General features: G+C 45.0%; 1 protein-coding gene across 2 annotated transcripts in view; it reads left to right on the top strand.

Annotated features, from left to right (window-relative positions):
- The first annotated feature begins 4,670 nt into the window (after nucleotides 1-4,670).
- The window catches only part of USP4 (ubiquitin specific peptidase 4), a 33,830-nt gene continuing 15,870 nt past the window's right edge, over nucleotides 4,671-22,630 (top strand). Inside the window, exons 1-9 of one of the 2 annotated variants that reach the window (XM_006196295.3) lie at nucleotides 4,671-4,920; nucleotides 6,713-6,840; nucleotides 10,176-10,306; nucleotides 11,391-11,517; nucleotides 12,139-12,284; nucleotides 12,383-12,444; nucleotides 19,092-19,232; nucleotides 20,049-20,166; nucleotides 22,014-22,187. In XM_006196295.3, the coding sequence (XP_006196357.1) occupies nucleotides 4,820-4,920; nucleotides 6,713-6,840; nucleotides 10,176-10,306; nucleotides 11,391-11,517; nucleotides 12,139-12,284; nucleotides 12,383-12,444; nucleotides 19,092-19,232; nucleotides 20,049-20,166; nucleotides 22,014-22,187 (1,128 nt within the window). In that variant the 5' untranslated portion in view covers nucleotides 4,671-4,819. The remainder of the gene's footprint in view (nucleotides 4,921-6,712; nucleotides 6,841-10,175; nucleotides 10,307-11,390; nucleotides 11,518-12,138; nucleotides 12,285-12,382; nucleotides 12,445-19,091; nucleotides 19,233-20,048; nucleotides 20,167-22,013; nucleotides 22,188-22,630) is intronic. The other variant, XM_006196296.4, reaches the window with a different exon arrangement.

Here is a 22,630-nt window from a genome sequence, read left to right as displayed (position 1 = left end):
CTAAACATTCTATACAATTTTATTTGTCAATTATACCCCAATACAGCTGGAAAAAAATCTGATAAAATTCACTTGGGCAGGCACGTCTTGCACAATTGGCCCTTTATCAGATGACTTCCTTGTTCTGTTTCAATGTAGTTCCACAAACAACATTTAAAGCAAGCTTATTTTCAGAGAAGCATTCCTGGTCAGATGAGCCTTTTCTCGTTAAGTTTTAACCTCTGGGTAATACTGAGTAAAAAATGCTGGCTAAAGATTTCCCTAAGGCAACACAGCTTGGATTTATAAAGAATGGGCAGGGATCCCTGCCAGAGTACTCTGAATTTGGCAGATTTTTGTTATTGCAATCACCAAGTAGGCTGGAAGAGCATGCCTTCACAGGTGTGACATACCTAGGCTGGCAGATAAAGCCCAGCTGGAGCTGGTCAACAAGTTAATGGACACGTACCTCGCATCAGGCATTGCTGGACTGAGAACTGGGACCTCAAAAGAGAGATGTGCCCAAAGAGTGAGGTTTCATGGGCCCTGTGGGTAACAGAGAAGCAAGCTTGAGATTTCAGCTTTGCTCTATCCAAGAACTCAAATCCAGACTTGTCCTGTGAGAAAAGAAAAACAAAATCAACTAGGTAGGCCACTTGCTGGTGGGTATGCTGTTAGTTGCATGTAGAAGCACTGAGATTGACGGGATATGACAGTGATGTGTTAGACAGAGGCTTCACCCTGCAGACTGAAACCCCATACCCAGCACCCTTCCCAGGTCCAGTGTAGCCAGAGCCAGCAAGGCCAAGGTAGGAGACCACAGAACAGGCCTACTTTATCCAAATGGCTAGAGTCTGAGCACTATCCAGGGGAATGTGCAGCCCACCTTGGGTGGTGTCCTACAGCCCTGAAGGCTGCCTGGCTCCCAAAGAGGCAAGTGGAGGGGATCTGAGCCTCCCTGCAGAGGAAGTAACTGCTGCCCCAACCTCCTCTGCCCCAGCATGTGACTATGACTGTGTACCGTGTGTGAATCTAGAGAAGCACTGGTCAGGGTGCGGGGTATAGCTCAGTGGTAGAGTGCGTGTTTAGCACGCACGAGGTCCTGTGTTCAATCCCCACCACCTCCACTAAAACAAAAACAAAAACCTAATCACCTCCCCTTATAAAATAATTAATTAATTAATTTAAAAAATAAAGAAGCGTTGGTCCCCTGAGCATTCCTTGGGACACTCATTGATCTTCAAAGGCCAGGGGGAATGTATGCATGCCTTTGCTTCCTACAGCAGTTGCTTAAATTTCCTTCCTAGCAAAGTGCCGACAGAATCACCCTCCATGCTCCTCCAGCACTGTTAGCACACGACACACTTAAGGACATGTAAGAACATCTTCCCCAACCACATTGGCTGTGAACCCCTGGAGGGGAGGGACTGTGAATACATACCAGATTATTAGCCAAATGAAAAAATGACTACTGTCTAGATAATTCTTTCATTCATTTACCCACAAAATGCATACTGAGAATTTACTCGGTGCAAAGGGCAAAGGACACACACAATTAACATCTAAATACATGTTTCTGGGGAAGACATCAATGGTAATAGAATTAGAACGGGAAGAGAAGACGCTGGCCGCACCCACGCCTGGGGTGCAATACTGTCCCCGCCCAGCCAGGGCTGGCTACAGACAGTGGCATAACCGGAATGGAGACTGTCCAACAGAATGAGTCTCCAAAGTAGGAAAAAATGATCCCGCTTCCTCTCTGTGAGATTTGTTCAGGTTTTTGCCTCTGTCACCTTCCCCAGTAACCCAACCCTTATATAAGAGGTGAGAATGTCACTGATAAGACATTTAATTCTCCCATTTAATTCTAGAGCCTTTTACTTTTTTGCAGTCCCCTGGGCAGGGTTAGGAAGCACAGGCAAGAAGCAAACAAAAAATATTTCTCTCTTGATGCTACCTCTAATCAAAAGGTGCCCAATATTTGTGAAGACTGCCACATGTGCCCTGTGATTGCTTGCCAAGTGTGGACCAACGGTGACTGGAGACAGCTAACTCCAGGTAGGTGAAGAGCAAACCATAATACCAACCAAGGCAAGAACTTTATGATTCGGAACCAAATATAGCTTAGTTTACACACCCAGACGTTACAAACCCTCAATTAGATCATCACAGTCTGAGATCAAGCAGTACGTGACCAATCAGCCAGGCCTGTTCCCTCTAGCTCCTTTCCTGCTTTCCTTCCTGTTCTTGTGACCCAAGCTTCCCTGGCAATGAGTGGGTTGTTCAGTTCTGGGGTTTGATTATGGGGCTACGTGAGGGCTCTACCAAGCTTACACCTCTCCCTAGGGTAAATGGCCCAACAGAGGGCACAGTCTGGGGGCCAGGGCGTCTCCTAAGTTGAATCACTCAACATGTTTCCTCACAAATCTGCAGGTCACGCCCACAATAGTAGGAATACACAGGCAGACGCTCATTGTTCAAGACGCCAGAAAGCCACCATGCAGCGCAGGTTCTCAACAGAGGCACTGGGGATCTAACTCAGGACCGCAAGGCATGCCAAGCACGGGCTCTACACTGAGCTGTACCCCCTACCCACTGTGAGTTCTCAGTTTTTTAACATATAATCAAACTCACAAAGAAAGTTTTAAAACTTTGAAAATAATGCTGATCTTCTGATTATGAAGTTTCACTTTATTCCCTGCATTTTAACTACTGGCAGTTAGTAATTTAAATATAAATTTTGAGGAACTACCCATAATAGATGTACTATTTTTACAGCTCTTTAATAGCGCTGAAGAGATCCAGGTTTAAAAAGATTTTCCAAAGTTTTCATTTTCATAAATTAGGTTTTGTCCCCCTTTCTGGTGGTGCTGACGACTTGTCCTACTTCCTTAAGACTCTGACCCATGCCATAAATGGTAGAGGAGAAACTGCTAAAAAAAGAAGAGGGAAGCAGACACTCTAATGTAGGTTCTGAAGTAATGTCGGTAACCCAACTTTCGTTTTCCATAAATAGGATGAAAGGCCCTGTTTCTCCTTGGAGAACATTTTTAACAATTTCAAAGAACTTTCACAGAAGGGCACTTGGGGTGTCAGTGTTGGTTCCCCAGATGTAGAATTATCACATGATGGTAACTTATCTGCAGGGGATTAATTGCTATGTGGTTATTCAAGGTTATTCTACCCAACTGCCAAGAGGCCTCCGTTACCAGATGGTGGGTGATGGATGTCCCAGAGAAAGCAAATTAATTTCAATTAGCCAAAACCCAACATAAAAACAGTCAATCTGAAAAAAAAAAAAAGTAAATCTGTTCAGATGACCTATTACACCTTTACCAGGCCAGATTGCTCTCTTCCACCCCCAACACTAAACACGGCTCATCTGTTTCTCCTCTCCCCCCTCATGGCCACCTCTCCAAAGGTTTCTAGTAGGTCTCTGGGCTGCACCACTAGGGGTATAAAGCACCCTCAATCACTTCTCTTCGCTCTAATACCTCCTACAATACTTGCGGGCCATTAAAGGCAGGTCATGTGGCCCCTCCCTCCTCCCTTCTAGCTTTAGCTCTTGGGCCCTTTCAGTAGTCTGCACCCAGCTCAACTGGCCTAATCCTCACTCTTTGATCCTGCCCTGCTTATTCCAGAAATTCTCTCTGATCCCTCGTCTGCCCATGCACCATCATTTCTATGCTTTCTTCAGGATCACACTTAAATGCTACTCAAGTCAAAGGTTCCCTTTCACAGCTCAGGGTCTACAGTCTTCAGTCTGTACCCTTTAATGACATACGCACTGCTTGGTGCTGGGGTTATTTGTGGAAGATCTCTTTTCCTCTATTAGATCATACAAGGAAGGGCAGGTACTGGGTCTTATTTATCTTATTTTTCTCTGAGGACAGGAACTGCCAGACAAGTGAATGCAGACTCACGTAAGCCAGATGTCTGGCCTCCTCCTTACTTTGGGCTTACTGCCCCCTCTAGGAGGAAGGCCGTGTTTTTTGTATGCAGGGTCCAGTGGGAAACATATGCTGTTCAGGACACTGTATTTTATGGCAGCAACAGATTAAGAAGCAGCCTGACATTCAATGTGTAGAACACACCTGGACTTCTCCTTCCTCTGCTGCTATCGCCCCTGTACGGGTACGGTGCGGCTGCTTGCCTTCCTGACAAGGTAAGCAGCTAGCTCAGTGGAGGGCCTGTGGAATAATGCCTTGGCCAGGTGATTCTGGCGTCCAGACTGATACTGCTAATGACTAGCCCACACCGTCCAGACCTGGTCCACGGCACTGTGCACCTGCCATTTTCCAAAATCCCTGTAGGGCCTCCCAGACAGGGACCCGATCCCACGTTTGGGCAGCTAAGGACTCGCCTAAGGTCTCTGCTGAAGGCGGAATAGTTGGTGTTAAAACAAGAAAATCTAGTTTCAGGGCTCCTCGCACCTGGGGCTGCGTTTATTTAAAACCAGGATAACCCGCAGGCCAGGAAATGGTGAGAGAAGGGTCGTAGGGGGCTGCAGTCTGACTCCTTGAAATCGCTGGGCTGGAGAGAGAAAAGGTGCCGTAAGGCCACCGCGCAGCGCAGCCAGCAGGGCGGAGGAAGCCGCATCTCCCTCCCTCCGCGCCCGCCTCCTCTTCCGGGCCCCTCCCGGCTCCACCGCGAACGGGAGGGAGAGGGGCGGCGCGTGGGGGCGGGGGAAAGGCTGAGGCGCGCAGGCTCTCCCAGCCGCGGCGTGAGGAGGGGCTTGGGCGCGCGCACGTGCGTGCGTGCTTGCGTGTGTGGGCGCGGCCCACAGCACGCCGTGCGTGAGGCGGATGTCCGGGCCGGCTGGGCCGGGGCCGCGGACGAGATGGCGGAAGGCGGAGGCTACCGTGAGCGACCGGATGCGGAGACTCAGAAATCCGAGCTCGGGGCCTTGATGAGGACTACGCTCCAGCGAGGGGCGCAGTGGTGAGCGCCGGGTCCTCCTTTCCGCCGCGCAGAGCCAGGGGCTGGGGTCGGGCGGTCAGGCCGGGCCCTTCTTTCTCGGCTTAGGTAGGGGCCGGGAGGGGGCGATGTTAGTGACTCTGAGAGTGGCCCGACCCCTACCCCTTAAGAGAGGGAGCCTGAATCACCTCCGGAAAAGCGTGAATGGAGCTGAGGGTCGTCATGGCCCATTTGGCGCGCTAGGAGGAGGACCCGGCGGGGGCTAGCGCTGCAGGATGGAAGGGCGTGCTCACGGGAACTTTCAGGATGAGGAGAGTCCTTTACCTTGAGGATTCGCTGTCAGACTTCGGGCAAAGGTGTCCACACCTCACAGACCCTGGTTCCCTACTGTTAAAACCAGGGTAGCGATATTTGGCCCCTCCTTCCCCAGCCCTCAGTAAGTTGAGGCGTAGATTAGAAGTAGACACTTTGTAATTCGTAAACTGCCGAACAGATGCCAAGGTCAGAAGCTCAACAAATGTCTAATGAACGCCAGGTTATTTTGGTAGCAAATGTCAAAAATAATTGTGGCAGCAACATTTCGGAGTGAGAGAAGGGGGTAGCTTAGAGCCTTGCTAAAAAGAAAATTGAAAGTCCGAGATTTAGAAGAGCAAGTCTGACTCAAGGGGTTTCTTAATAAGTTGTCTAATAGAAGCGACGGTACTTCCACTAGTGAAGAGATTCCTGGGTGGTATTATTGTATGGGAGCAGAAAACTTGGTCTTGATTTTGCAGTGAATATGATTGAACATTCCTCTTTAAGAAACCATGGTGGTGATGATAATGGCACTTAAAGTGACAGAGGAATTGAGCAGGGAAAAGAAACATTGGGATGAGGAGAAATTCAGGTACATCTTTACAGTGTTCTTGAGCTAGCCAAGCTGTGGAAAGCAGGCAGGCAGAAGTACTTTTAGATGTTATCCTCAGTAGGTGTGTTATATGAAGAATGCTCAGCAGAAGCAGAGGAAGTTTCAGATGGACTAAAATCACACACTTAAAGTGTTTGGAGGGAAAGAGCATTTTAGAGATTTAGATATATTTATGGATCCTTGTGGCCTCTGGAAAGCTACCTGATCTCTGAGGTTTGTTGGTTACAGAATTTGAAGGACTCACCAATATAATTGTTATGCTTTGTTCCTCCACGGAGGTTTCCTTTTGTCTTAATTGTAAAACAGAATAGTGACACTTTAAATACATAATCAAATCAACTTAATGCTTTTTGACAAGATAAACATATCAAGACACTATTTTACATACATATCTATACATGTGTTTATGTATATATGTACACACACATATGTATATACACACGTTTTTTGATGTTTGGTTCTCAGAGGAAAACTGAAGTAGATGTTATCTCATTTTTAGAAAGAAAGTTGGCTTAATACTGTTTACATCCAGCAAAGCAGTGTAACCAAACTGTCTACCTGGGCACGGACCTCTATAAAGATCATTATGAAATTAATGACATGTTCGTTAGCAAACAAGATTTTCCCCATAGAAAAAATTTATTTAAACAAGCATGTTGAAGTCAGTCAACTTTCTTCCTTTCATTTATTCATTATTCTTTCAACAATCATTTCATTTAATGGATCCCAGCCCTGGACCAGGATCTATGCCATGTGGGAGCCTGGGGGCTGCTCCTGCTCTTGAGAAAGTTTTTTAGTGGGGATTGCTTGTTCCTTGAATGGAAACACCATTAAAAAAAATTAAGAGAACAGCTGCAGAAACTTACTACCACAGCTTCTCTGGTACAGTAAATTTTTGTCTGTCTCTAGGTATCTTATTGACAGCCGGTGGTTCAAACAGTGGAAGAAGTATGTGGGCTTCGACAGCTGGGATATGTACAATGTGGGTGAACACAACCTGTTTCCTGGCCCAATAGATAACTCTGGACTCTTTTCAGGTGCAGTATCCTGTTGCTTTTCTAACTGAAATGTCCACCTGGGTAGTGGTGTGAGGTCATGTGTATCTGTAACCTGGACATTCCCACTGTGAGGGGATAGAAACAAGTGTCCTTGACTTGTGTCTATAGCAGAAGTCTTTACAGACCCTCAGGGATAAGTTAAGCTGCTTTTTTCCTAAATTAACTGTTCTTAATGAGAGCATGCTTCTAGCATTTTAAATTTCTCTCTCTCTTTTTTTCACACTAGTTCTGCTAGAGATTTCACTTTTAAATTAGTATATTGAATGAAAAGAAGTACAAAATCATTTTGAAATTTGACCTGGAATCTGAAATTTGGGAACCAGAATTTTCTGTGTTACCTTTACAGTGGAACAAATAGTAGACCTGTCGCCATTCATCAAGCATTCCTGTGATGGCTGTGTTTGTCATAGAAGTAGTGTAAGGAGAGGTGGCAAGTCAGTAGAATTATGACCACAGTCAGCTCCCAATGGAATAAATGGCTGAAAAAGTGATGTATGACACACCTGAGCTTGGCTTGCACCTATAGATTTACAGAGATGACAGTTGGCCTTTTCTAGGCTTTGTTCTGCCTGGTTTTAAACTCCCTTGCAAACAGGACAGAGGTGATCTGTTGCCTGGACCACCAAATCAGGGCAGCATGAAGGCAGACAATGCATGAGGCTTGATTCAGGTTCCTGGGTGTTTTTAAAAATGAGCAATGCTTCAGCATAGACCTTGTTTTAGGGGAAGTCTGAATGACGTAATAATGTCATATGCTTTCTTTCCTGATATGGGTCAGAGGGTAGCAGAATACCATGAAGTTGCCCCAAAGGATCATTGCATTATGTTCGCACCTTGTCCTTTCCTCTCTTGTTTTTTGGAAAGGAAAATTCTTAAGGCTTTTAGTAGTAATGGTGATGAGAACACTGGAGCTGGAGGGTCCCTCTAAAGTCATTTTGTGTGACCTTCGGTTAAGGGCAAGCATTCCTTCTGTGGTCTTCCAATTTGATGTCACCTGACTTAGGCTGGAAACATTTGTTGTGTGCCTGGGAAGTGAGAAGTACATTCTGTTCAGACCCTGGAACATCAACAGTGCAGGAATGGCCTATCTCTGGCCAGTGAGAGCTACCCTCTTAGTTCTTGGGCTCTTAGTCACCTGCCAGTCCCAGTCTGGCTGCCTTCCCTTAGAGTCATGGGGGTGGCCTGCAAGGGGCTCTTGAACGTGTGGAAAAGAGTGGGTAGAACATCTCCTTGCTGATGTCTGCCAAGCACTCCTTTCTCATTTCCACCTGTGCCCCTGCTGTATGTCTGGTGGAATCCCTGTGCTTAGACCAAGCTGTGCTCTCATTTTCCCCCTTTATTTGCTTCTCTATTGAAGAAATTTGCAAAGACTAAATTGTCATTTCAAAACCCCTGTGGATTTTTAGCATGATGCCCTTGGACTGAGCCAGTGTTAAGTGAAAACAGTGAATTGCATTGAAAATTCCAGTTATGTTTCCTGCCTTTGCACTATAGTGTCATACGAATGATTTGTTTGAGAAAATTGTCACTTAAGCTTCAGAGGAGAAAGCCCTGTGGAACTGGTGTACTTGGGGTTGATGATGCTGAGCGCTCTTGGTTCCTTTCCCACATTTAAAGATTTCTGGCTGTTTGGTCCAGTAGAGGTGACCAGACTTGCATAGGGCTTCATGTTAGAAATGAAGAAAGTGTGTGTCTCTAAGTAAGACAGATGAGTAACTTACGAGTTTTAATTTGTAAATCAGAGAAAAGTTTGGAGTTTAGGTGTCAGTTTTTTCTGGAAGCTCTTGATTCAAGTAGACTAGTAAGTACAACTCCTGGACCATCCTTCTGTTGCTAAGTAGAAAAGATGTGGTCTGTCAGTGTTAATAATCATGTCAGAGCTGCTGTGGAAAGTGGTTGGCTCATCAATGAGGAGGATCCACCATTTTAAAAAAAATTATGGCAAAATACACATAACAAAATTTACCATCTTAAATATTTTTAAGTTTACGGTTTAGTAGTAAAAGTATATTCACATTGTTGTGCAACACAGCCAATCTCTAGGACTTTTTTGTCTTGCAAAGCTGAAACTCCATACCCATTAAGCAGTGATTCCCAGTCTCCTTCCCAACTCCAGCCCCTGGCAACCACCATTTTACTTTTTGTCTCTGAGTCTCACTATAGATACCTAATATAAGTAGAATCATACGGTATTTGTCTTTCTGTGACCAGCTTATTTCATTTAGCATGATGTCCTCAAGGTTCATCTGTATTATGGCATGTCAGAATATCCTTCTTTTTAAAGGCTGAATAATATCCCACTGTGTGTGTATACCACATTTTGTTTATCCATTTACCTGTCTCACCTTGGTATTCCTGTTCTCCAAGGCTGCTTCATTCCTTTCCTTTTTCCTTGGAAATGAAAAAGGCAAAGGTGGATCAGATCTGAAACTCCTTGAGGAGGGACAGTAGACCTGATGGGATGAGGGGGTCAACTGGTTTGAAGGGTGATGGGAAGCCCTGGTCACCTTGTGAGTGCTGCTTTTGGTTTTTATTTTTAACATTGTCTGCCTTGAGTTACAGATAAGTTGCACCGTTGTGAGTACTTTTGGTTTTCCCAGCTTCTTGGCGTCCACTGCTGTGGGAAGTATGTGTTGATGGGCAGAGGCTTAGCAGAGAGGCTCCCCTGGTGGGAAGTGATCAGTCTCCCCTTGATCCAGTGCACTGGTCCTCCACTGAGAGTGTGTTTCAGACCGTGGATGTTCTTTTCTGACTCCCAGTCATGTGGCCTCTGGGGGTGGGGGTGTAAGATGGATGGTTAGCATGTTAAAGATGTTCTCCCTCCATAGGGAGGTGTCCAGTTGGGTTTTGACTGGGAGTGTTGAAAACTGAGAATGCTAAATGACTCTTGGTAAAATACATTTAACTTCAGTGACTCATTTGTTTGCTTCCTTAGTAAATCTTTCAGGGGAGGATGATACCTGACCTTAATGCAGTTTCACTAAACAGAATATTGTATTAAATATTTATAATAAACAATTTTATTTGTGGAACCTTGTAACACTTTAAAAATGTAAATTAGCGTTTTTCTTTCTTCTCTTTCCTTCTTCCTCCAATTATGGAAGAAATACAAGTTCCTGTAAAATGTTCAGAAAGCATGGCTAAAGACAGAGTCATCCAGGTCCACCCTGTGTTATGACCAGTGACAGAGTTTTGGAATTTTGTACCTGTTCCTATAAATACTTCTCTTATTTCTGAAAAGTACAAAAGAATCATGTAAAACAAACATTTCTGGGGAGAAGGGCAATGAGTTATGTGCTGTTTTCCTTTTTCAGATCCTGAGAGTCAGACCTTGAAAGAACATTTAATTGATGAATTGGACTATGTATTGGTCCCAACTGAGGCCTGGAACAAGTTACTAAACTGGTATGGCTGTGTAGAGGGCCAGCAGCCCATCGTCAGAAAAGTGAGTACATGAATTGTCACACCTACTGGTCAGTGTCTGGAGGTGCTCCTCGGGGGACACTGACTGGTGTTGGTTTCCTGGGGTACTGAATGTACCTAAGAGGTTGAATGGAGCCCTCCAAACATCAGCTCTACCCAGTGACTTGGGCTGTGTACAGTGGTGCCGTGAGAGCACTTTCTGGAAGGTTCTATGAGAGAAAGTTCATTTGGGCTCATATGGATGTACAGGAGCATATTACTGTGTTTACCTTAACCTTTCTCTTACTGCTTTTTCCCCTTTGCTTGAGAATCTCTGGCTGGACTGTTGAGTACCTCAGAAAACAGGTGTTTATAGCCCAGAGAACAGCCTTTTGAGGGAAGGCAGGCCCTGGAAGAGAGGCCCAGGTTGTTAACCCCACAGGACTTGGGAGAAGACCACCACCCTGATTCCCATAGTTGTTTGCTTCTCCTGCCAGAGGTGGGGCATCACAGGAGTCCACAGGCCTGCTGATGTGTAGGCATTGGGTAAATTTCTTTCTGTGCTTGGTGTGTAGTTCCCCTTCTTAGCAGAGTAGGAAAGGGTTGCAGTCCTGAGGCCAACTTCTAAGAGTCACTCTTCAGGGCCAGAACTACCTTCTTCTTTCTCCAGCTTGAAACCTGGGACCCTGAGAGGGGTTAGGAATCAAATAGTTAGGAGCATGCCAGTCTTCTGCAGATGTCCCCTTTTGCCCACAGTCCTGCCATGAGGTGAGCATTCTGCCAAGGGATTTAACTGTATTCTCTAGGCCTCTAATTCCACAGACCCTGCAGAGGAGGCATCATGATCCCCACTTAAAAATGAATAGTGACTTTCCTTTTGTGCAGTGTGGTTGCTAGCTCTGGTTCCATCAGGGTGCTCTTGGTTGGCCCTAATCAGTGGAAATAAGATTTTTAAACTCCTAAGGCAGATGCCAGTGGCTTTAGAAGTCTGTACTTCTGATCCCCTGATCACTTAAGGAAACTGATTATCATGTGGATTCTGCCTTTTGCCACTGATGAGGAATGTAGCTTCCAAGATGACCCCAGCGTGGAACCATTGCTCCTTCACCCATGCCTCTTGTTCACAGGTTGTGGAGCATGGCCTGTTTGTCAAGCACTGCAAGGTGGAGGTGTATTTGCTGGAGTTGAAGCTTTGTGAGAATAGTGATCCCACCAATGTGCTGAGTTGCCATTTCAGCAAGGCAGACACCATTGGTGAGTAGCTGGGCCGGGGTTCCAGGTGTCCATGAGAGTGCAGAGCATTGCGGCTAATGGGAGGGAAGTTAGGGCACCCTCTTCAGACTTGTTACCCAGACAATTTCAGGTTGTGGTTACCAGTCCTGAGCTGGGAGTCTGCTGCCCAGGGCATTCTTGTGGAGAGCTCAGCCTGGGAATCTTGTATGATATACTGGGTGTGGTGTCTGCCCATTTAACATATGGTAATAGAGGTGTAGAAATGCAGATTCCGAGAGGTTAAAGCTCCTTATTCAGAAATCTCAGTGACATAGGGGCAGAGCTAGTCTTTGAAATCAGATCTCTCTTAATCCAAAGGTAAGTTTTCTGACTTTTCCATGTTGCTTCTATACTATAAGAAGGGACCCACATCACCAAAAAATGAGAAATGTAGGGACAGTTTTTGGGTGTATGAGTGCAAGAGAATGCCCATGGAAGACATTTGGCCTTAGGAGTCACAAAGGGCTGAGATCAGTCAGAACTTCTGATCCAAAGCATCCTGGGACCATCTGAAAAGGACGGAGGACAAGCATTAGCTTGCTGTGGTTGTTGTTAGCCTTGCATCTGGAGAAAGCCCTGAGTGATGTTTCTGCCTCTCCCCAGCAACCATCGAGAAGGAGATGCGAAAGCTGTTCAACATCCCTGCAGAGCGTGAGACCCGGCTGTGGAACAAGTACATGAGCAACACCTACGAGCAGTTGAGCAAGCTAGACAACACTGTGCAGGATGCTGGGTTGTACCAGGGTCAGGTAGGAACTCTGCCCAGGGTGTGTGGACAGGTATCTTGGTTCTGAGCATGTCAGAAGTGAGATGGTTTGCACATTCCTCAGATGGTTTCCCCTTTCAGGTGCTAGTAATTGAGCCTCAAAATGAAGATGGCACATGGCCAAGGCAGACCCTGCAGTCAAAGTAAGTGAACTTTTTCTCCCTTGTGGCTGGGCACACATGTGTAAGAGCGACACCACCTCCTAAGTCAGTTACTTGTGCTAAGAAAAATTTTTCTGGATCAGATGAAAAACATACTTGATTTTATATCCCGAGTCTATCATGCTGGCCTTTGGTAAGCAGCATGCTGGGCAGCCATCTCAGGGAAAGCTGTCAGGTGTGGAAACAAGGCGGTGCCTCCCTGCTTGCTGAGAATGAGGGAAGGGAGAGAAGGGGCCAGGATCTGGGAATGCCAAGGGGATGCTCTGTTTCTGTCAAGGGTCGATCTTCTCCACCTGTCCTTAGAGGCTTTTATGGAAAAGAAGAGGGCTTAGACATGGGTTCTTCTATGACTTAAAGGTAGTAGTTTGATCACACCCCACTCTTTACCCAGGGACCTGTTCCTTATTGTTGCCCTTGTCGCTTGCTGGGGGAATCACTCAGCTGCTAAACTGGGACTTCAGGCACCTGTCTCAGGATATGTTCATGTGTGCTCTGGAGTTAATGCATGTTCTGAGAAGGAGACAGAACTTTCTCATGGTGTAAGATGGGGAAACTGTCAGTGTTCCAGTAGTTATGCGGACAGTGTTGGTCTTTGCTCTCTTCCCTCAGTTGGGCTTGGCCAGAGCCCATTTTGCAGCTCCTTTGAAATCATGAAAGCTCTGAGTTCTCTCTTGAGAAACATGCAAGACTACGCAACATTTTGCCAACAATATCGGGTTTTATACAGAGCCGAGCCATGGACTTCAGTTTAGGAAGCCCTGCTCACCAGTTCCTGACAAGATGACAGAATAGCTCCAGTAGGCAGAGTAACGATTCCCCTCTGCCCTCCGTCCCCAGAGGCCACATCTTCATCCCTAGAACCTGTGAATATGTTAGGTCACATGGCAAAACGGACTCTGCAGATGTGATTAAGGATCTTGAGATGGGGAGATTATCCTGGATTATCTGGGTAGGCCCAGTGTAATCACAGGGGTCCTTATAAATGGAAGAGGGAGACAGGTGAGTCAGATGCAAGGACAGAAGCAGAGTCAGGGTGATGAAATGTGAGAAAGACTCAGCTGGCCATGAGCCAGGGAAGGTGAGCAGCCTCTAGAAGTCCCTAGAGCCGCCACCAAGGAACACAGCTTGGCCCACGCCTTGATTTAGCTCAATGAGAGTCATTTTGGACTTCTGACCTCCATAAGTGTAAGATAATAAGTTTGTGTTGTTTAAGCCAGTAAGTTTGTGGTCATTTTGTGTCTGCAGCCATAGGAAGCAAATACGGTAGCTAACTCCCTTCTTGGGACCAGAAATGCCACAGAACTGAGAAAAAACATAAAAACTGTGACAACCCTCTGGGGAGACAGAAGGTGATTGGCTTCTAGTCTGTGAGGTAGGGTTGACAGCTTGGAGCAGAAGAGCCTGGGCGTACTGGCCACGGAGGACTGTTGGGAAAGTTGTACCTTTTTCTCTTCCTACTGTTGCTTTTCCCCATCCCTTCCACACCCTGAGGCCTAAGAGATTCCAGTAAGGGAAACAGCTTTTGTTAAAGAGCAGTGCCTCACTGGGATTCGTTAAAAGTTGGAGTCTCCTGGTAAAGGGTATCCAATGGTGAATGAGCTCAGAGCAGAATTCCTAAGGCGCTTTCCCCTCCCCACTCCCCCAATAGTGCCAGACACTCGTCTAGATGTCGAGGATACAGCAATAAACAAAGCAAAGTCCCTGTCCTCAAGGAGTAGAAAACACATAAATAAGAAAAACACACATGTTCAGTAGTTTACAAGTACCTTGGGAAAAAAATCAGAAGAAAATCAGCAAGGGTTAAGGCTTTGGGCATATTTAAACAGGATGATAGGGAGGCCCCACTGAGGTGCCATTTGCACATGGTCAGGAAGGAGGTGAGGGAATCAGCAGTGAGGGTGGTGCTTGATGAGGAGAACGGCTTTGTGAGGCAGAGGTGACAGCAGCCAGAGAGATCCTGAGGCAGAAGCAGGCCTGGTTGAAGACCAGCAGGAGTTTGTTGTGGCCGGTGCTGGGAGGGATGACAGGAGGGTTGAGGGGATGAGGCCAAGAGGTGATGAGGTGGTAGGCCCCGTGGTCTTTGTGAGACACTGGATTCTAGCTTTGCCTTCCCGTGAGGGAGGGAGCTCTTTGAAGGTGGTGTGGTGAGGGGAGTAGTGTGATCTCACCTGGCGAACAGCTCACCAGGAGCCATAATGAGAAGCTGACAAGTAGAGTTGGAGTAAAAGGAAAATGACACGTTGACAGCCTCTACTACTTGGAACAGAATTCTTATTCCAAGTTGCTGAAGAGGATGGAATAAGTGTGATGAATATCCTCAAGCAAAGAGGAAAAGAGGTACGTGAAACAGGAATAAGGAGACATACTTGAGAACAGAGAATTCAGGGGTGGGTTGTGTAGCAGAATGGATGTAGCTGAAGACTGAATGAACAAATTGGAAGATCAGTTTGGAGGCTTCTAGGAAGTATTATGAGGGGATAAGGAGGTGGAAGATAATAGAAGCAGAGTGCTTTGGAGGATGGGAGTAGAAATGTCAGTATCCAGATAATAGGAATCTCAGGAAAGAGAAGAAATCATGGGTAAGGGGAAGAAAATGTTAGAAGAAATAGTGACCAAGAGTTTCTCAGAAATTATCAAAGAGGAAACATCTTAAATGTAAAGAATGCTAAACCCAACAGAAAAAGAAAGCCCACGCCGAGATACGTTAGACTGAAATTTAACAACAGAGATGTAGAGAAAACCTCAGATCTTTTTGAAAGAGAAAGCCATGAATAAAAAGCAGATGAACATCACACTTCCCAATATCCACGATGGACCTAAGGGATAACTTTTTCAGTATCAAAGTAAGGTAACTTTAAAAATAAAACTGGAATTTTGAAAGCTACTAAATGTACTTACCTAAATATAAGATAAACCTTTTCTCTGGCATACATGACCATAGGGGGTTTTTCACACAGTGCTCCTCTTTGAAAGCCTCTTGGGGGAAGTCCAAAAGCTCCCAGTGAAATCCAGAAGATGTGAGGGAGAGTATACAACTAGTAAAGTGTCCTGTTGACCAGAAAAGCAAGGACTTGGTGACTTTGGAGTAAGCAGAGATTTCTTGCACATGACACGGCACCACAAACCATAGAGGAGGAAGTGGATAGAGTAGATGACTTTTAAACCAAAACTAAAAAGGTGGTCACCTCAGGGTCCAGGATGACCACTGGAGCTGACCCAGTCATACCTACATTCAGGAAGCTAGGAGGAAATTTCCCAGAAATCACATATAAGAGCTCCCTTTACATCTCTTTGGCCAATTATGTGACCACACCTGGCTTCAGAGGAGGCTGGGAAATGCCTTTTAGCAGGTTGCAAGGTGTCTAGCTAAAATTTGGGCTTTGTGAACTAAGGAAGGGGAGAAGAGCTGTTGGGAGGTGAAAGGAAAAAAAAACCCTTTTTCTTTATTCTGCCAGTACTTCTGGCACCAAATGTGTGGGAGTTTTTCCTCATACCAGGCAATTCTCTGATACCAGCTGGGTGTCCTACAGTTTAACTCAATTCTGACTCTGTTTATCTGGAGATAGCCCACAGGTTAAGGGCTCAGTCCCTCCCCACCCCATCCTATGGGACTTTCCAAAAGTCATATACATGAACTGAGGTGTGGTTGAAAGGTGCTTGTTATGAATAACAAAAGACACTGCTTTTATCTTTATCACTTTGGAGCTATTTCAGCAACCAAAGACAAAAGACCAAAATATTTCTTATTATAAATCACAGTACCGCAGGAGGTAACCAGGGATCTGCCATACCTAAAAAGGGAAATTCAAATGGAAAGGCTAGAAAGAAGGGGGGAAAAGATGACTTTTGGGGGAAGTATACTTAAAGGGAAAAGTACAGTAATTAGAAAACATGAGGAAGCTGAGTTAGAGTAACTGTAGATGGATTAAACTCACTAGTCAAAAGACATGAACTCTAATCAGATTTTTTAAATCAGCCATGTTCAGTAACATGTTGTCTGTCAGAGAAGACAGAGAGGTTAAAATTGAGGGAATGGGAAAGTACATCAAGTGAATATGTCATCCAGAGAAAGTCATTGATTGGCTTATTTCTTTTTTTTTGTTTTGTTTTTTAAACCCACCTGCAGAATCAGTTTTATATATATCTTGGCAGGAAGACAGCATAGTGAAATTGTTTCCACTCCTTTAGTCACTAGTGAGGGCCACCTTTGTAAATTCTGAGCATTTTCAGATAGTTTTTTCCTTTCTTGTGGATTATTTTAACCTTTGTGTTAGTGCTTTCAAGGTTTTCTATAGAGCTGGCCTCATTTTTCTGTCTCTGACTCTCTATACTGTCTATAACTTTACTTACCTGATGTCTATAAGGCGTGGTGAGTTCTGTACCATGGTTCCCTTTGAGACTTTCTGTCCAGAGCTGGAAGAGGCCAGTGTTCCCAAAGCGAAGATGTGAACTGCACGCAGATGAACGTTAACAGTGTTGGTGTAGGGAGATCACAGCTTAGGATGTTGTGAAGACGATGAGGATTCTGGCTAAGAGTTTATTGTTATTATAAAGGTAAAGCCAGATGCCCTGGATACCTGAGGTCAGTCTTAGAGGGTGGATTCATTCTCAGAGCAGCGCTCAGCCTGGAGAACATCTGAGAGGCAAGCAGAGAGCAGTGGAGCAAGGAGGGCAGGCATGTTATAGAGCCTTAGCTGTGGGTCAGGGCTTGTTTAGCTGTGATGATAACCTGACATGCCAAGGAGCAGGAAATACCTCAGTAGAAAGGTGCCAAGAGACCAGAGGCTTGACGAGAATATCTCTTAGGAGCAGAGGGATCCTTATTTGGAGGTGTAGCCACTGTCTTCAGAATATCTGTAGCATGACACCCAGTCATAATTGAGTGAGGTCTTGCCTCACTCAGTGTTACCTAATAAGTCAGGTTTCCCCACCAGTGCCTCCTTCCCAGTTTACGGTGCCCTAGGATGTGCTGTGAAGCTGCCTGATGACAAGTGACAAGTGCCCAAGCATTTCCCAGATACAGATCACTTTGCACAGAGGTCTTGCTTTTAGTTTGTCTGTCAGGGGTAGAGTTAAAGAAAAAAAATAAAATAAAACTTTGTACTATGTAAATTTTCAAGCATTTGTAAAATATTCTTGTGTACTCATCATGGGTTTCTTTTTGACTGAATTTACACTGAAAACTACTGGCAGTATTTCCTAGAGCATTTTAAACAAATGCCAAGTAAAATTTAGTTTGTTTTCTTTCATTTCAACCGGATATGCTGTCTGTATAAGAAATTGACAGGTCTTGGATACATGCAGTGGCTTCTATGGATTTTTGCCGTTTTAAGTTTAGGGAGTAGAATAAGTTAACAGTGAACAGTTACTAAAAAAGGGGAGTGTTAAGCTATATGCCTTGAGGTTCTATGTCAGGAGTTGAATTTCACTGTCTTGTAGTACCTGTCTCCAGACCTGAGATCACTGAGTCTGCCACATCAGACCAGCCTTGGGTGGTGACTCTCCTGCCTGCCTAGGAGGCTGGGAATACTGGCATCACGGACAGGCCTCAGATGTGTGCTTCAGTCACCTGTGTGGCGGAAGCTCTGGCGGGTCTCACTTAAGGAGCTGCCTGAGTTCTTGGGATCCTTTGCAGCATGAAGATGAGGCTCAGTGAAGCAAATGCTCCTCAGGATTAGAGAAGGTGCATTTCCCTATGGGAAGGTGAGAGGCTGGGGAGCCTTCTTTCCCCCTCCCTTGCTATGACCTCAGAGTGTGAAGCAGAACTTGGTTCCTGACACCCATTTAGGCCCCGGATAGTCCTGACATCTGCCTAGAAGTGTGGGCTCAGGATCACTTCTTACCTTTGCTGCTGCGTTCCGCTTGTAGACCCAAATCTAGAAGGGAGAAATCACTGTTGTATGTATTTGAAACAGTGTAGCATGATTCACTTCTACATGTTTTTGTAGATTTATGGATTTTAGGAGAAAATTTGATAAAATTGTTATCAATATAAGATTTGGGGCAATTAGCCCTTGAATTAATTAATGTGAAACCTAGGAATAAATCTCAAATAAGATGCTGTGAAAAAATGTTGAAACATGAGTTTTAAAGAGAGAGGTTACTCACATCTGGTAAACTGGAGGACACAAGCAACTCCCGTTGAGTAGCGCAGTGCAACCCAATTGCCATTTTCCTGTTCTAGTGTGCTTATAGCCAGCTGTTTAATTTGGGTCACGTATTTTTGAAGAAATTCATCCCTTATTACCATTTTTCTGTCTTTCACTGGTAACTCTTAAAATTCAGGGAAGCTTATGATTTATAAATCAAACCCAGATACCCTGAAGATCAACCTTGTGGTTCATCCTGAAAGAGTCAGTATATGACCATGTGGACAAATGAGACTGGAAGACCAGTTAATTTCTTGACTCTCACTTAAATGAAATTTATCTTCAAGTAGCATGAAAATAGTCTTTTTGCATTTAATTTTAAATAACTGAATATAGAGGACATTTATTTCTTGAGAAGAGACCTAAGGCGTTAGATAGGGATGGCTTTTTGCAGAAAGTCAGTAGCATTGTTTCTGCTTCTCTCTCCCAGATCAAGCACTGCGCCTAGCAGAAATTTTACTACCTCTCTCTCTCTCCCAGATCAAGCACTGCGCCTAGCAGAAATTTTACTACCTCTCCAAAATCATCAGCAAGTCCCTATTCCTCAGTGTCTGCCTCTCCCATTGCAAATGGTGATAGCACTAACACCTCTGGGATGCACAGTTCCGGTGTCAGCAGGGGGTAAGAGCAGGTCCTTTCACTTTGCTTCCCTTCCCTCCCAGTCTTTTCCCAGGCTGGACAGCTCCTCTGCTGCTGCACTGAGCACAGTAGGATTAGGGTTCCCCATGGGAACCTGCTGCATGTGGTTTCTTGCTCCATTTCATACCCACAGTAAAATGTGTCTCCTAGTTCTGACTTACATGGCTTGGCTTCCTATGAGCTGGTATTTTCCCCATAGCCTGAGTCACTTGGTGGTCATGGGGTCACTGCGTTTGTCTGTGAAGGGGTGGTTTGGCTGTGTGGCAGAATAGCTAGGAAGGGATGATTCCCAGCTGTGGGCGAGCCCTGCCTGTTTCCCCCCTGCATGGCTGTAATCCTTTCTTCAAGCATTTCTGGAGCACCTGCCACACAGTACAGACGGGGGGAAGAGGAAGGTGAGGTCAGAGAGTGCATGCATGCTCAGGCACAGTCAGGACGGAGTTGGCCTGGTGGGTGGTGGCAGGTGCAAGCTTTGATCTTGGTAACCACAGTGTTCTTCCCTGAAGTCACCTGGCAGGTAGCCTTCCGGAGGGATACAAAATTAGCATTGTTAAAGCCTGAGAGCAGAGAATTCAAATAGCATTTCTCCCCTTACGAATGTGCTTACTATCTATTATGTCAAATCAAGACTGAGTGGTGATGGGGAGCTGGAGGGCTGGAGAGGGAAGTAGAGAGAACTTGTATCATGGAGTTACTACCAGGCAAGGATTCTAGAGGTCCTGGAGGAGCCCCAGGAGGCATCCTGAAGGCATGTGTGCAGCACTTGCTTTTATTGCTGATGTGGGTTGTGTTTTCCAGTGGATCTGGCTTCTCTGCTTCGTATAATTGTCAGGAGTCCCCATCGTCTCACGTGCAACCTGGGCTCTGCGGACTTGGAAACCTGGGGAACACCTGCTTCATGAACTCTGCTTTGCAGGTAGTGGGGAGAGCTGCCGTCTCAGTAACATTGTGTCTTCCCAGTACTTGAGGCTTGGGTGGGTGTGGCCTGCTCAGGTCACAGCTTCTCCCAGGGGTCCCTTCCAACCTTTTATTAGTACTTCAGGGATCCCTGCCAAATCATCTCCCACTAGGTAGTACAGAATGGCCTCATCAGTGTTTGTGGCTCCAAAATGTCTTCTTCATCAGTTCTAGGTTTGGTTTTGCAATAAAAATATTTTGAATTTTGTTGACTATTAGGGAATGATCTCCTCAGAAATTACTGAGTACTTGCCTGCTTGCTCTCTCTTGGGATGAGAACTCACAGCAACTGGTACCAAGCAAAATTATTCCTTGCTTAGTTTGATGATCTTTTCACCAGTGAGCTCTCTCTCACTTCATGTACCTGACTGTAGAAACTCATAAAATCCTCCCTTGGACACTTCATTTATTCATTCATCTCATATGTATTGGGCTCCTACTCTCACAGGACTATCCTGGGCATGAGCTAGAGTTAGTGTCCAACTACAAAGTTAGGAGGGCACAGTCCCTAAGACTGCCTTCCTTTATTTCTGACACCAACTGCACGTTTTGGGGTCCCAGGACCACCCTCAGTTTTGTTAATTTGCCGGAAGGACTCATGGACTCACTTAAAACTGTTATAGTCACAGTAATGGTTTGTTGTAGGGAAAGGATTCAGATTAAAATTGGCCAAGGTAAGAAGAGAATAGGGCAGAGTCCAGGAGGGCTCCCAGTGCAGAGCTGCTATTGTCCTCTCCCTGTGGAGTCTGGATGCTTTACTTTGAGTGTTGCCAACCATGAAAATTCATCTAAGCTTTGGTGTTCAGAATTTTTATTGGGGCCTTATTACACAGCATGATTGATTGCTCAGTGGTTAAAGATGGCTGGCTTTATTCTGGATGGCTTTATTGCTGAATATATTCAAAGACTTAAGGCAGAAGTTATACCAATCATAGCAGCCTTTCTTTCAGTCCCCAAAATCATTTTATAAGACAAGATACTCTGATACCAAAATCTGACAAGGAATTTTTAAAAAGAAAAATTTTAGACTATCGTATCTCATAACTATAGACACAAGTAATGTAGATAAAATTTTAGCAAATCAAAATCAATGAGATGTAAATAAAAGTGGTAACACATAACCAGTTGGAGTTTGTGCTAGGAGAACCAGATTGGTTTAATGCCTGGAAGATGAATCGGTGTACATTTAACAGTAACAAGATAAAGGAGAAAACCATGTGAACATCTCAATAATTGTTGAAAGGACATTGGATGAAATTCAGTACCCACCTTCATTTTTTAATTTAAAAAGTTAAAGTTAATATACATATGTACAATGTAATTTATTGTTTTCTCTAATGTCTAAATTTTCCTGATTTTCCCCACATGGTTTTTGGCTCTAGTAAAACATTTTGCCTTCAGCCTACTTATGTTTTGTCTTCTCATGAAACAGTGGAATGGCACTTTCAGTAAAAGAATTATCATCTTAAAATGATATCTTAAAAACTATTAACTTCTGTTAAATAGAAAATTGCTGTGTGTCAGGCACTTGGTGTACACAGCTTTTGCCTCAGGGAGCTTGTTTCAGAAGATAGTTCTTAGGCAGTGAGTGTGAGCTAGAAGACAGCATCCCTGGGGTGTTAACCACAGTGTGGCCACCAGCGTGGGTCTCTGGGAGGCTGTGCCTTACTGTCGTGAGCCCTTCAGAGAATCTGCTGAGCACTTTGTGTTGGAGCTGACCCTCCCTGGTCCTTTAGAACTGGGTTTATCTTGTGTCTCTGCATACTTGCCCCAAAGAATGTGAGCTGTGATCGTGTTCTCTTTCAGTGCTTGAGCAACACTGCACCACTGACTGACTACTTTCTCAAAGATGAGTATGAGGCCGAAATCAACAGGGACAATCCTCTGGGAATGAAAGGGGAAATCGCAGAGGCCTACGCAGAGCTCATTAAACAGATGTGGTCTGGAAGGGATGCTCACGTGGCACCTCGTATGTTCAAAGTAAGTTAATATATGTGCCTCCTTTTTTCCCATTTCGGCGAGAATGCTTTAGTATTGTAATGAAGCATTCCTTTTACTTGCATTTTGGGATTAAGATGGGCTCTGGGACTAAAAGCATGCGTGATCAGATGCTTCTTTTCTGTTGTTCATACACTTATCTTAGGTGACTTAGCTGTCACCTCTGGCCTAAGGATACTTCAGAAATCGTTTGTGAGCTGGTTGCTCAGAATGTTGTATTCCGGGTAGCAGTCTTTAAATGATCAATATCCTAAGCCAAACCATTTCCTGGAAATTAGACCATCAGGATCATCTGGAGGGTATTCCCATTTTCTCTGAGCCTAGAACCTGTCTATACACTGTGTTTTGAGTTGAGCCCCCTAAGTCAGGAATTGGGTTGACATTTTTGGAAGGTGTTGTGAGAGGCAGTTCTCACCTTGGGTCCG

Source organism: Vicugna pacos, chromosome 17, assembly GCF_048564905.1.
Source record: "Vicugna pacos chromosome 17, VicPac4, whole genome shotgun sequence".
Classification (NCBI taxonomy): Eukaryota; Metazoa; Chordata; class Mammalia; order Artiodactyla; family Camelidae; genus Vicugna; species Vicugna pacos.
Note: the sequence above shows the minus strand (reverse complement) of the source record. Positions and strands in the feature narration are given on the sequence as shown.